General features: G+C 45.0%; 1 protein-coding gene across 1 annotated transcript in view; it reads right to left on the bottom strand.

Annotated features, from left to right (window-relative positions):
• Positions 1-14,946, bottom strand: part of SPG7 (SPG7 matrix AAA peptidase subunit, paraplegin) — a 462,707-nt gene that overhangs the window by 172,653 nt on the left and 275,108 nt on the right. Inside the window, exon 11 of the mRNA XM_069216631.1 lies at positions 9,432-9,534. Coding sequence (XP_069072732.1) covers positions 9,432-9,534 — 103 coding nt within the window. The remainder of the gene's footprint in view (positions 1-9,431; positions 9,535-14,946) is intronic.

Genomic DNA, 14,946 nt, shown 5'->3' with positions numbered 1-14,946 from the left:
AGGTGAGTGCTGGGTCCTGCCCCTCCGTATTCGTGTTGTCCCGTTCTATCTCACTACCTCAGCGAGGGGCTCTTTACGTGGATCTCCGAACAAGGTAGTAGTTTATATCAAGAAGGGGGATACCTTTTATATTTGCAATATCCTCTTGGTTTCCTGCCATGGGTGTGCAGAGATATTGCCTCCATTTAGGGCATAAATGTTAGGTGGCCAGAGTTCAGAGTTCCTCACTCAAGTATGCCCTTCAATATTTGCTGGCTATTCTGGTGGGCACCTGGTGCTGTGTTTCATGCTGCTAGCACTGTCGTGTCAGGGCTTGGTGCTAGTCCATAGCAAGAGCAAAATTTTATTTTCAGCGCTGCCCGTGGGGTGTGGGGGTGAGTGGGAGGGGGGGGAGAGGAGCTGCAGCCCCCCTATTTCTTACTTGTGCTCCCCTCAGCGTCCGGTCCTGTTTTTTTGTTGTTAGCCGCACTGTCGAGGAGCGGCAGCGTCGCAAATCCCTTTCGCGGCCGCTCCTCAGGACGGATGGGTCGCTTACTCCAGGCCGCAGCTTGGCGCATGTCTGTAGGTCTTAAGCGGCTCAGCTGTAAAACCCCGTTGCCTCTCCGGTCCGCGTTTCCTGCAGTACCGGGAGGTTGTAGAGGAGGCTGCCTGAGGAGGACGTAGCTCCTGCTGAAGCTGAAATCCGACCCGGCGCGCGGAGCTCCGTCCTCAGGCGGCCATTCTCCTCGGCAGCCAAACCACGCCCCGTTGGCATGTAGTTCAAAAGTCTTTTTTATAGGCAATGAGCATACCTGAAATTAGGATGGTGGGATGAAAAATATAGCTCACCTTCCCCGGAAAAGATTCCTGAGGACTGCTTGGCCCACCGCTACCTCTCCTTAAGATAATGCCTCCAAGCAGTAATGTCTAGTAAAAGTATGGCAGCTCTTCCAAGTTGCTGCCCTACAAATGTCTTGAAGCGGTACACCTGCAAACAGCACTGCTGAAGAGGAAACTGCCCACGTTGAATGTGCACGGAGAGAGGTTTGCAGTGGCTTGCCCGCCGCCTGATGGCAAAATCGAATTGCTGAAGAGATCCATCTAGCGATGCTCTGTTTAGAGAGCTGCAGGCCCCGTCTCGGTGCGCTGAAGGCCACAAATAGTTGGTTGGTTTCGCGAAATGCTTTAGTCCTGTCCAGATAGAATTTAATACATCTTTTAATGTCTAAAGAGTGTAATGCCTTCTCTGCTGGAGGTGTAGGATTTGGAAAGAATGTCCTGAAAACTAAGGGCTCAATCAAATGAAAATCCGAGGGGACCTTTGGAATGAAACATGGATTTGTGCGCAAGATTATTCGATCTTGTTTAATCTGTAAAAACAGATCCTGTATGGAAAGTGCTTGTATCTCACTGACATGCCTGGTTGATGTAGGAGCAATAAGGAGGGCAACTCTCCAGGAAAGCATTTTCGTAGAAGCTCTATGGATTGGCTCAAATGGCTGCTCAAAAGTTGCACAAGAACAATATTTAAATTCCAGGAGGTCTGAATGGTGAAAAAACTCTGAAAAGCCCTTTTAGAAATTGCTTAATCAGCCTGGAGGACCATAACGAAGGTGAAGAGTCTGACCATCTATAAGACGCAATCGCAGCCAGGTGAACCTTTATGGTTGATGACACCACAAACAAAATCTTTTCCACTCACATGAGTAAGTCCTGTTGGTGCTAATTGCTCTGGCTTTGGACAGTATATCTCTGCACTCCTGCAGAATGTTTAGGTGTGCAAACTCAAGGTGGTTGGGAGCCATGCTGATAACTGATTTGAGGATTCGGATGTAAGATTTGTTTGTTGTTCATTGTTAGCAGATGCGGAGATATTCTCAGTGAGATGCAAGGCTTCACTGACAGGAGAAGAAGCTCCGTGAAGCAATGCTGACAAGGCCAGTGTGGGGCCATTAATATTAGTGTGCATGGTTCTCTCTTCTTCTTCGTTAGGACTCTTGGAATCAAGGGAATTGGTGGAAAAGCGTATGCAAAGATTCCTGACCATGCTATGGAAAGCGCATTCCCCCGTGATCCCCTCTGGTGATGCCAGCTTGCGTGGTATTGGCATTTGGTATTGGCATTTGACCGGCTGGTGAAGAGGTTGAGGTTGGGTGACCCCCACTGAGAAAATATGTGGTTGACCGTGAACTGGTCTAGTTCCCATTCATGACATATTGATTTTTGCCTGCTGAGCGAGTCTGCTATCCTGTTCTGGATGCCTGGAAGATGAACTGTTGTGAGGAGTATGCCATGCTGTACAGCCCAGTTCCAATCTCCTGAGCTTCCCTGGAGAGAGGAAGAGATCTTGCGCCTTACTATTTGTTGAGGTAATGTATTGTATTGGTGTTGTCCATTTCTATTACCACTTCTGAATTGGCAATCTTTGGGAGGAAAGCCTGTAAAGCTAGGCGGACTGCTTTCAGCTCTAGCAGACTGATGTGCATTGTTTGCAACTCCGGTGGCCATTTGCTACTTATTTGTAGATCTTGTAAAACCGCTCCCCAACCCTCCAGAGAGGCATCTGTGGTGATTGTCCACGTGCTGGGCGATGAAGAAAAGATGGAGCGATAGAAAAATGGTGTTCCTGAAACCACCACACCAGAGCCTTGGTGATTGCTGAAGTGATTTTTATCTGCTCTTCGAAGCTTCCTGAAACCTGGAGCCATTGCAGATTGATCTGCTCTTGCAGGTGGCGCATTTTGAGTCTGCAGAGGGGAACTAGAGGTATGCATGAAGACATCATCCCCAATAAGGACTTGTAAAGGCGTACTGAAATGTATTATTTTCTTTATATTGGCTTTGCCAGAGATAGCTGATTCTGTTGTCTTTCTACAGTGAGGGAAGCCATGGTGGATTGAATGTCCAGGTTTGCCCCTAGGAAATTGATTGTGCGTGATGGTTGAGGTTTGGATTTCTCCCAGTTGATAGTCAGGCCTAAGCTGTTGAGTATGGCAATGCACTTTCTTGTTGACCTGCGTGCTGCCGCATAGTTGTCTGCTTTTATCAGCCGGTCATCTAAGTATGGGAATACTTGATGTTTTCTTCTCCTGAGAAAAGCTGCAATAGGAGCTAGGCACTTTGTGAATATTCTGGAGGCTGATTCTAGACTGAATGGAAGGACTCTAAATTGAAAATGGCTTCCGGCTACCATGAATCTCAGGTACTGTCTGTGGGCTGGGTGAATTGGGATGTGGAAATATGCATCCTTTAGGTCCAGGGTAGACAAAGTCTCCCTGGTTCAACCAAAGAAGAACAACCTGCAGGATGATCATGCGGAACAACTGTTTTTTCAAGTAGGTGTTTAATTCTCTGAGATCGAGGATCAGTATCCAGTCTTTCCACTTTTTGCAAATCAGGAAGAATCTGGAGTAAACACCTTTTCCTTGCTGTCATGGAGGCACCCTTTCTATTGCGCCCTTGAGGAGAATTTTGTTGATCTCTCTCTTGAGTTGTTCTGGATAGTTTGGGGAAGTTCTGCGAGGAGGATTGGGAGGAGGTATTTGGACAAACTCTGGTGTGTGTCCACACTTTATCAGCTGTAAGACCCACCTGTCTGATGTTATGGTTTGCCATTGCTGGGGAAACGAAGATATTTTTCCGCCTAGTATTGGGGGCATATGGTTAGGGGTAGCCGGAGCCCTGGACACATCATGCTCTGCGAGCCGAGTCTTTAGTTGGACGAGCTGACCGTCCCCTGGTGGCAGACCTACTGTAAGCCGCTTGTGGCGGCTGTCTTTGGATGTAATGTTGGCGAAATTGCTGAAGGAGGATATCTGAATTGCTGGTAGTCTCCCATATATAAAAGCATTCCACGCCCTCTCGTGGCTCTCGGAAGGCTTCAGAAACTGGAGTGTACCCAAAAAATGTTCCATGTCCGTGTTGGATTTAATCGACTGCAATGCCTCGTCAATATGCTTGTCAAACAGCGCATGACCATCGAAAGGAAGATCGAGTATCTTATTCTGCACTTCCAGATGGAATGATGTGGCCTTCAGCCAACCTTGCCTTCGGAAGACAGCCGCACCTGCAACCTGACGAAACACAGTAGTGGCTCTGTCCATCGCACAATGTATTACCTGGGAAACAGCCTTAACAATGCGGCTCGAGTCACGCTGTGCCTTTACAACGCGGCCTGAACCACGAATGCGTCTCTACAACGCATTCCTTTACCACTCAAGTCATTACAACAACTTGCCTTAGGGAAAGTGTTGTTGGACTGATGTCGGACTTTAAGTCCAACACTTTCCCTACTGTGGTGCTCACTGGAGTTGGAATAGTAAACTATACTATTCCAAAGTCCAGCGCTTTCCCCAAGGCAAGTCGTTGTAATGACTTGCGTGGTAAAAGAATGCGTTGCAAAGACGCATTCGTGGTTTCGGCTGCGTTCTTAAGGCAGGCGTGCTAAAGACCTGCGTTTTTCCGACACACAACCCTATTATCTACGCCAATGTGCGTTCTCGTTCATGCAATGTCTTTCTAGCCTCCGATTTAATGTCCTCCAGCATCTGATCAAAATATGGGGCGATGTCAGCCCATAATTGCCTATCATACCTGGCTAACACTGCCAGGGAGTTAGCCGCTCTTGTAGTGAGACTAGACATTGATGAAAATCTTTTACCGATGTTGTATTATCGTCTGCCCTCTTTGTCTGGAGGTGTGGAAAATGGAGCAGAGGGATTTTTGGATCTTCTCTGGGCTGCTTGTGTTACCACTGAATCTGGATGGGGGTGACCAGTCAAGCATGTTGGGGCATCTACTGGCACTTTGTACTTCTCATCCAAGCAAGGAAGTACTGCTGTGACTGTAGCATGGTTTTGAATAACCTTCAAACCTTCCTCCCATATGTAACTGACCAGTGGCATGGAGCGTACAGACTTCTGAAATGGTTCTTTAAAATCATATAGAAAACAATCAGTTTGCTTGGATGGCACTGGAAGTGCAAAACGCTCAGCTGCTCCTTCCATAAGATTATAGAATCCTTCGATGTCATCTGGAGGTGAAACTACTTTTGGATGTGAAGGAGAAAGAGGAGCTGGAATAATATACTCATTCCACTCTGACTGGTTGTCGAGTAGCTCACCTTCCTCTCGTTCTCCCTCTGATATGTCAATCTCATGTGGTAGGGTCATATCCGGTGTGGCCACATTCCACAGTGGTAGTGTAGTTGGCCTCTGACATGGAGTGGCTACTCTTGAAACAGGCGATGAAGTAGGATGAGGTTGCACATGTTCTGTAGGAGGAAAGTGCCTACTGTAGTCGGCTAGCATCGCTCTGAGGTCAGATAATAATGAGCTTGGCAAATACAAATCCTGCTAATATGGTTGATCACTTGCGTAGTACTGTGGATCATAAGTTTCGCCGTACTCCTCATCGTCATCCTGATACTTTACGTTCAACTGTGAGGGACTGTGTGCGGTCCAATTGGACCCTCATCATCTGAGTCGTCATCACCCTCCAAACGATCTACTGGAATTAGAGGGGTTATCTTACTAGGAGAAGTATGCTCAGGAGTAATTCTTGCTATTTCCTGACTTCTGCTGATTTTTTCCCTCGTCGACTGTTGTTGACGAGCTCATCAACAGAGTTGTAGACGCCTTCGTCAACGGTGTACTCTGAGCAGTCTTTGATGTCTGCCTAGAAATCTTAACCGTTGACGGCTTTGAGGTGGAAGCTACCGTCGACAGGGTCGTCGACGATGAAGACGGCAATGAGGAGACTGTGGTTACTGTCATATACAATGACAATGTGTAGGTCTTCGTCGACGATGTCCTCGTTGACGGTAGAAGACTCGTCATCGAAGATGTCGCCGTCGGAGTGGCCATCGGCGGTATTAATATAGAAACCATCGCCGACGGTGGAATGACACTCACTGCTGCCGTCGTCGTTGAGGATGATGTTGATGGTAGTTTTGGCCAATGGCCTGTCAACTGTAGGAGCAGAGGAAGGCATTTTAAATGTTTCAGCAGACTTAGATGGAGAAACAGATGATGATTTTCTAGGCCTTTCAGAACTGCTGACATGTCTTCTTTCCCCTTTAGTGGAGAATTTGTGAGGTGATGAAGGGCTGCGGCCTTTGTAAGACCCTGAGGTGGTCTTTTTGTAGGCCTTTCTTGGCTGCTCTGAGGAAGACCCTGAATGAGATCTAGGTCTCGTAGATGACTTTCTGGAAGATGTGGAAGAATCATCGCTGTTTGAATCAGAGGCTGGGTTGTCTCTAGATCTTAGTTTCTGCAGCCATATTAATCATCTGCCCTCTCTATCCTTCAGGGTCTTAGAAGAGAAGGTGTGACATACCTTGCAGTCTTTGGCAGAGTGGTCTGGGTAAAGGCAGTAAATGCAGTCCTGATGAGGGTCTTCAGAGTGTAATCTCTTTTTTCCACAGGTCTTGCAGAATCTGAACAAACCCTTCTTTTCCTTGTCAGACATGTGTTAGGCTTTATCAGCAATCAGTCAGAATACGTTTTGAAGAGTATAACCTTGAAGCTATGCCAAAAGATGTGAAGAATAGAGCAGAGCTCTGAGGAGACTCCCTAGCACGACGTGCAGTAGAAAATCTGAGGTGCTGGAGCTTCTCTCAGGAAGGTTCTAGAGGGTGGTGTTGCCTGATTGGTGGACCCTGAAGTTTGGTCTTTTTTCTTAACATGACTCTGAAAGGGTGCTAAACGGAGAGGCCTATGGGCCTTTAGGTTCAAACCTATGTTAATACTACATAATTAAATATACTGGGGGCTCCAATCTCGATGATGGGGAATGATTCAAGCATGTGAATCTATGAACGTTCCAATACTGGAGTAACATATTGAAAACATTTTCTCAGTCTTTTTTATATAGTGGTATGGAAGAAACAGCTATAGATGTCTCATGTGGTTATAAGCAAACTAATGACTCAACGTGGCTGCACATTGTTTTGTAGGAAACTATTATGTTTTTTGGGAGACTTATGCTTTTTGAACAATTGAGAGAAAACACAATTGTGATTTAAGTCTGAAAGTTCTCACAGCAAGATCTGTGGAGTAGGAAGATATCTTTGGTGATTCATGTAAACATGTTGTATATAAATGTTTAAAACAGAGTGGCACACTAGAGCAATGGACACACACTTCAAAAGCAACAGGATCTTTTCTTAGCCTTCTTTCTCTTACATGAAAGGAATTTCACAAAAAGGTAATTTAGTCTGATATGCCGAGTACCAACAGACAAATTAAAAAGAAGAAACAAACCCTATTTTACATGAAAGTGTTAATACAATCAAGGATTTCAACTTGTGTCCAAAATAAACCGACCAATTCTCAATACATGTTCCTCACAGAAAGTAAAGACATAAGGACAACCTACTCAAAAAAGCAGAAATAAAATAATATGCTCCAAATAGGATACAAAACGTGTGTATAATGTGTTATATGCCACCTGTAATGGTCAGTGCCAATGTTGTCATAAAGTAACCACGTACCTCCCTCTCCTAGACTCGGTGTTTAGTTTCCATTTCCTCCTTTGTGCCTCTCCTCTTTAACTCTCTCTTCCTTTGAAGGTTAGGCTGATGTGTTTCAATAGTGGTTTTACCACAAGAATTAAGTTTGCATATAATAAGGAGGACAAATACCTATATAAAAAAATTGAAAAGCTGACATCTGCAAGAACTGAAAAGTCTACTTTTGTTCTTGTTGTGTCTTTTCTCCAAGTGGCAATTTGATTAAAAAAGATTAACTTGTAGTGTAGCCATTTTTATATAGCCTTTGTGGATTTGCTTAAAGCATTAGGCCTTTGTGCACTTTGCCCTAGATGCGTTTTATTCAGCCTCGCACTGTTATTTTTCAATAGCCAGTTTCACGGTCTTGTTTTATTTTCTTCTATCACACTGTTTAGCCTACTTCAGCACCGGAGTTCTCAAATAATACATTCTTGCTCACTCTGTGCCTCAGTCAAGGATACAGTCTGGTACATTGCCGACAGATGTGGTAGGAGTTTAGTCTTTTGGGTTCGTAGACGTTACACATTCTTACGTAGGGACGTTTTTTAGCACACCGACATGTTAGTTATAAAAACACTTCCTAGTCCTAATACACGTAAGAGGGAGATTCCGACCAGGGAACCACAACTAGACGCTGACTGCCCTGTTGCAGATGCTGATACAGATCACAGGCCTTTGCTCAGGTATGAGGGTTGATGTCCTCCTGTGGAATCTGAAAGGCAAGCTTAGAGCTTAACATGCTGTGCTCAAAATAGAACTTAGTAGAGAGAACGTAATCTGGTAACACTATTATAGCGTTATTTCTATGTTTCACTCTCCTCGTTACTATTTCAATCCTACTGTGTTGTATGGTTCTGGTTATTGCGGCTCACGCCTTATTATCTAAAATGCAGTTGTTTTATTAAATCAATCTATAAAACCTAAACTGCCTTTGTCATTTGTATATGAGACCACACTTTGTATGAGAGAGCTGGTTGGGATCTGAGTGACCACGACTTCCCTGAGAAGCTCTAAGATGTCATGCGCTCGGCTGCCCAATCATCCCTTCCCTTCGGGAGAGATGAGGCACTGCTAGTTAGCCGGAGCAAAACCGGATCGAGGGTGACAGGGATCCTTCTCCGTAGGTTCGACTTAGTCCCCCACACTGAGAACGACCCTGATACCCAAACATCCAGTAGTCTCATTTAGGATAATGAGAGCCAACGCAACAAACTTGTTCTTAATTTAATACTGGACTTGTGGTTGGCTTTGCTGAGAGGGCAGTTCTTGAACATCTGACAAAGAAAAAATTAAAATAGGAGAGTGACTAAGGTTGACATGAGGTTGCTATATTAGTGACCTGTTAGAAGTTGTTGGGTGTATAAAGGAGCTCTATAGCTGGCCATTGTTTGTATCTATACATGCTAAGATTTGGGATTAAGGGAAAATCAAGGTACCTCTTCTTTCCTGCACTTAAATAAAGTATGTGAATTATGCAAGTCTTACCCATAACTACAACGAGTATTGATTTTGAATGTCAGAGAGAGATACCAAATATATTTATTCCATCTACTCTGGACAAAAGTTGAGCTGAGAGACCACAGCCTCAATTATGGGTTTAAGCTTAGGCAAAGGGCTGGGAGGTCCCACCAAATACATTTTTTTCCCATATTTCCCAGGAAAAATAAAAAATACTTAAGACAGGAAATTAATTACGATGTAAATACTGCAGTGGAAATCTGAAAATATGTTGTAATGTAAGCAAATACATTTTGTCTCAATAACCAATCAAGGAGTACGTATTATAAGGCAAGATTCATTAATTGTGTGTGCCGGTGAATGCAAAAAAAAAGGAACCTTCCTAGCTGGTTAAACATGAACAGCTAAAATCGCAGTAATGTTAAAGATATGGCAATCTAGCAAACAGGGAAAATCAGTAGACCCTTGAAACGCCCATTCATACCACTGAATCCTGGTGTGAGCTCTGCCAGCCGCTGAGAATAAAAACTGCCTGGTTGAGTCAGCTTCAGTCCTTTCAAATGCTGCTCAAAGATTTCTCTTCTCTCCTATGAAAAAAGATGATATAACAGTTGCCTGTGATTGGCATGGCTAGAGGCAGTGTGGTCACATAATTGCTTATTAATATATATAGGTAGATGTTGGCTGCTCTTAGTGCAAAAGGGGCAGAACAGCCATGGACTGCCAGAGATACTGTGGTTACAGACATTCACCATCAGGACTAGATGTTGCACACTCTTATACAGCTAATGCAGAATGATGTACGCTCTTTGACTATCAAACCAAAAGTAGTGTACACATAAAAGCAAACAGGGTATCCGAGATAAGGTAATATGCCTGTGATGAGGCTGTAGATAGCCAGAGTTAGTGTGCTCATAAATAGCGAGGATCAATCTAGCTATGCTAGAAACAGAAACTGCAGCCACATACTCATTGTATTAGACCAATACGCCACTAATCACTGATGTAACCTCCTTTTTATTTCCTTCCTGAGTCACACTTCTAATTTCCCTCCCTGCACCTGAACTTGAGACAACTGCTGGAAAGTCACTGTATCATGTTAAGCTGCATCATACACACTCCTGGGTGTGGGACAATTCTTTCTGACTTGTCTTGTCTTAATTTCCTGGATCATCTGAATCCTCGAATCATATCTTCTGAATCTGACAACAGGTACAGACTGGTATTTTACCTTGCATGTGCCACACTATTTAAAATAAAGCGGTAAACAGAGGGAGACACAACTCCTGTGATTAATACCACATTAATAGTGTATATAGTTATTACAGGAGCGGGATAGGAACTGTTCCCATCCTATGACCAATATTCTCATGTGTCCCAAAGGGGTAGAAGTAAATGTTACTTACTTGTAATCTTTGTTCTGCATCCTAGGTATTCTCACTGAAGTCAAACATTAAATTGTCTTGCCTCCATGAGGAGACCCCGGAACATTTGTGTATGGGTGCGTGTGTGTGTTTTTCTGATGTTGGAGGTGGACATCCCAATGTTCCACTGTTGGGTAACATCTCCATATGGTCTGTCACATCCAGCTTTAACTGCATTTGCCTGTAGAAAGGTACAATATTGTAATAAAAAACCACCACATTGCAGCATCTAGTTGCTGAAGTGCCTTATATAGCTAAAATAACCAGAAAAGCTACTCTTGCCGCAGAGGAGAAAAATGATGGAAATTTGCCTGTCACATGTAGTGTAAAGTGCACTGTCTTCATTTTGCATGCACTGTAGCTTTAAGGAAATCAGAAGCTTCCATTACCTAACATGTAGTGTGTTGGCAGTTTGCCCTCACAGCTTTTTGAACTGGAGAATATGATGTCCCAAAGGGTATGATGCAAAGAAAAATATAACTTGAATTGACAACCCAGAAGGAGGGAGGGTTGTTGATGACTTCAGTGAGAATCACCTACGATGCAGAAATAGGATTTCAAGTAAATAATATTTCCTTCTGCATCAAATGATTCTCACTGATAGTCATAAACGCAGAGCAAGCGCATGTTCACTGTGGGATTGTCGATATGAAGTGTTTCTATCTAAAGCATGTGGTATAGTTGTGACAAACTCTGGGCAAGCTAACTGAACAAATTACACAGAGTTGCCTGACCCACCAATGTGTCAGCTCAAGAATCTTCATCACAGTAATGTCTAGTCAAAGTATGATTAGATTTCCACTTGCTGCCTTACATATTTCAGAAGAGGTAACATTCTTGACTCAAGTGGTGGGCACCACCTTTGCACCAATGGACTGTGCCTTGGTCTACCGGGTAGAGGGTTGTTTTCTAAGTGGTAACAGCATGTAATTCAGGAGACAATTCCACAAGCAATAGTGTGCTTAGAGGGAAACCAATTCTGTCCACAGAGGTCCATAATGTCCTTCTTATAACTGTTTTATCTAGACAACATTTTAGGACCTTTTGGAGATCTAATGAATGTCAAGTTCTGTTTGCTGAATATGATGGACTTTGGGAAGAAAACAGGAAGTGAAATGGTTTGGTCAAAATGAAAATCAGGACAAATTTAGATAGCAAAAAAGGAATAGTTTTTTACCTTTAACTCCTGTCTCTCGTAGGGGAATCGCCATTGAAGTCTTAACCATTTGAATAGTTCCGCCCAGGTGCTGGGATCCTGGACCGCCTTCTTTATATAATATCTTAAGTGTAAGCATTCGCCTTTGTTCAGAAATGACTGTAGAAACACTTAAGAAAGACCAAAACATGCAGCCTAGGAAACAGGCCACAGTGGTGAAATTCTTCAGATTGTACTTAGAAAAGGGACAAAGCATCCATATGGATGTATAATTTGAGGTCAATGTTTTTCAAAATCTCCTTCACAATCCCTTTTTTTGTAAAAGTAAGAGATACAGAATAAAAGGACAGTGTAGCCCAATAGGCTGCTATTGTGTGAGTGTAAAACAGTGACTATGCCTTTAAGGATGCAGAGACCACCAGTATCCCATCAAGCTCAGCAGGTGGCAGTTGCTTCAGTTCTTTTTTATGATAAGAGTCAGTGATAGGTAAGTCCAATACTTTCCTCTGCTCTGTCCACTGGGGAGGGGGGACGGTTGCTTATGGTTTCAATGGAGATTTTATATGAGAGAACTGGAGTTAGAGGTAAGAAACTATTCCTTTTCTTGTAGAGGATCTCCGTTGATAGTTACAAGCATTTGAATAGAATAGCAAGCCCACCCCGACCAACTCCGGTGGAAAGAACAGAGGCGATAGGATAAGACTGGATTAGAAAAATACATTTCTGAGGGAGGCTTGTGCCACTGGAGCATCTGCTCTAGCATCCAAGTCAAAAAAGTAGTGTTTGGTGAATGTGTGAACAGATCTCTATGTGGCAGCTTTACAAGTCTTGGCAATAGGGACATTTTTCATTAAAGCAGCTGTAGCTGCTTTGCCCCACGTAGAATGGGCCTTAGGTCTAGCCAAAAAAGTATTGTTGGCTTTTTGGTAAAACTTCAAGACTCTCCTTATATCTAGGGAATGAGAAGTGCTCTTAGCCGGGGTTGCAGATTTCAGGAAAAAAGGTCTGTAAAGATATTGGCCCACATTATGACATTGGCGGTAAATGCTGCTTACCGCCGCAGTGACGGGCACCAACATACCGCCGCAGTGGCGGATATCCGTTTGCCATATTATGACAGAATACTGCCACATACACAAATCCGTCAGCCCAAAGGTCAGGGCTAAAGTGGTCATACCAACACCCATACCGTTACGCCAACAAAAACGCCCACCACATTATGACCCATGAATCACCATGGGGGACATTCAACAGCAGTAAACCATTGGCGGTACACACCGACGCGCTCAAAATGGACACCCAAATACATAACAACACTACATTGGCCAAAACCGAAATCACACAACTGACACTCATACACACAGCACACCCACAGCACCATAAAACACACCCACATTACCGACAACCCTTTACGAACACCAATTATTGCCACCAGACTGAAACCAAGACCACTTAGACAACTACACACACAGCACAAACCACACACATCCGTCACGCACCCCACATCCCACCACATTACTCAACACCCTCCCACCAACACACACCACACAACACCCATGTCCCCACTAAGGCACTCCCGTTTCACTGATGAGGAGTTCCGGGTCATGGTCGAGGAACTAGTCAGGGTAGAGCAACAGCTGTTTGGAGCACATATCCATTGCCAGGAAGATGGAGCTATGGTGGAGAATCGTGGGACAGCATCCAAGAGCAAGGGATGGCATCAGGAAGAGGTGGAATGACCTACGGGGTAAGGTATGTTTCGTGGCAGCAAGGCACCAGCTCGCCATACAGAGGACTGGCTGTGGACCCCCACCTCCTCCCCCACAGCTCACAGCATCGGAGGAGCAAGCCTTGGCAATACTGCATCCTGAGGGACTCACTGGAGTTGCCGGAGGACTGGACACTGATGAGTCAAGATTTACTACTTATCAGACCCATACCTGCATGCCATCACACCACCTCACCATCACTCCCATCACTCCACTACATCCCACACACTGCACCTATACATATGGCTAACCCCAATGCCTAGCCCTGCATGCTATACCAATTCATGGACAGCCCTCCCTGCCCTGCATGGACACCCATCACAAAAGCATGCACAGCATGGAGAACTAACAAGCACACAATACAGCACCATACAAACAAAGGTGGCAAAGCAACAGCAACGATAGAAGGGAAGCCAGGGATGTACAATTTGTCACAGACATGAGGCCTAATATATCACTTACATACCCATAGGTGCACCAGTCAATCTCAGCGGAGAGGAGGTGTCACATCTAACCAGTTCCCCCAACAGAAGATGCCCCCAGTGATGACTTCAAGATATGGATGAACTACCTGGCCCATCAGGGACCCCTGGTCAGTCAGACACCCCAGTCCACTCACAGTCCACCACAGAGCCTTCCCCATCAGTATCCAACACCACAGCAGCCACCCAACGTCCCCACACCTCTGTCCCCAGGACACATCAATCAGCAGTGTGCCCACCTATACAGGGACCTCACTCCACACCTCACACCCAAGACAATCAGGGTCCTGGGGTCAGTGCAGTGGGCACACCGTTCAGGGGACAGAAGCACAGGGCTACAGGGACACTGGTAGGACCGCTGTGCGCCAGGGGGAGGACAGGCCCAGGGAACCGACTCTCTGGGAGGCACTCATTAATGTCCTGGGGACTTACCAACAATCTAAGGACAAGATGGGCCAAAATCCTTACCAACATGTAGGAGAACAAGCGGCTGCAGGAGGAACACCATCATGAGATCAGGGAGGATTTGCAGGCCCTCAACACCACCATGATCTCCATAGCAGGTGTGCTGGCAGACATGGCCAACATCTTGAGGGAATGGACAGCACACCACCAGGCCTCTACCAATAGCCAGCCTACTGACCAGCCCACCACATCTGCTGCAGCTGGTGGACACGAGGCCCTGCCACAGGACCCACAGGCCACCAGCACCCCTCCCCCTGCAGAAGGTGAACCACCCGGCAAACGTTCCCTGCGACCCAGACAGAGGCCAGAGACACTTGCCAAGATAAAGACCACTGCCAGGAAATAAGACCCTCCTGAATGTCCCCCTTGTGTACCACCCTATCACCTTGTCCACTTTGAGCTGCCTTTGCTCCCCTTCCTATGGCCTTTGGACACTGGACCTGTGCTACAAAAATAATGGAACCATACCCTGGACTTTCCTCTACCATCACCCTATTCCATTGCACTTTTCCGCCAATTATTTGCACTACAATAAACACCCTTGAACACAACTTGACTGATAGTGTTTAATGTGATGAAAATGTGCATTTAGGGAAACAGTCACATCATGTGAAAATAATCTCACAACTGTGATAGCATACAATTAATGTGTGACAGGCTGGATTGTATGTGTAATGGTGTCTTTCTGTCTTTCTGTCTGTAT

The sequence above is a fragment of the Pleurodeles waltl genome, chromosome 12 (genome assembly GCF_031143425.1).
Source record: "Pleurodeles waltl isolate 20211129_DDA chromosome 12, aPleWal1.hap1.20221129, whole genome shotgun sequence".
NCBI classification, from domain to species: Eukaryota; Metazoa; Chordata; class Amphibia; order Caudata; family Salamandridae; genus Pleurodeles; species Pleurodeles waltl.
The sequence above is the reverse complement of the archived record's forward strand: the minus strand, read 5'-3'. Positions and strand labels throughout refer to the sequence as shown.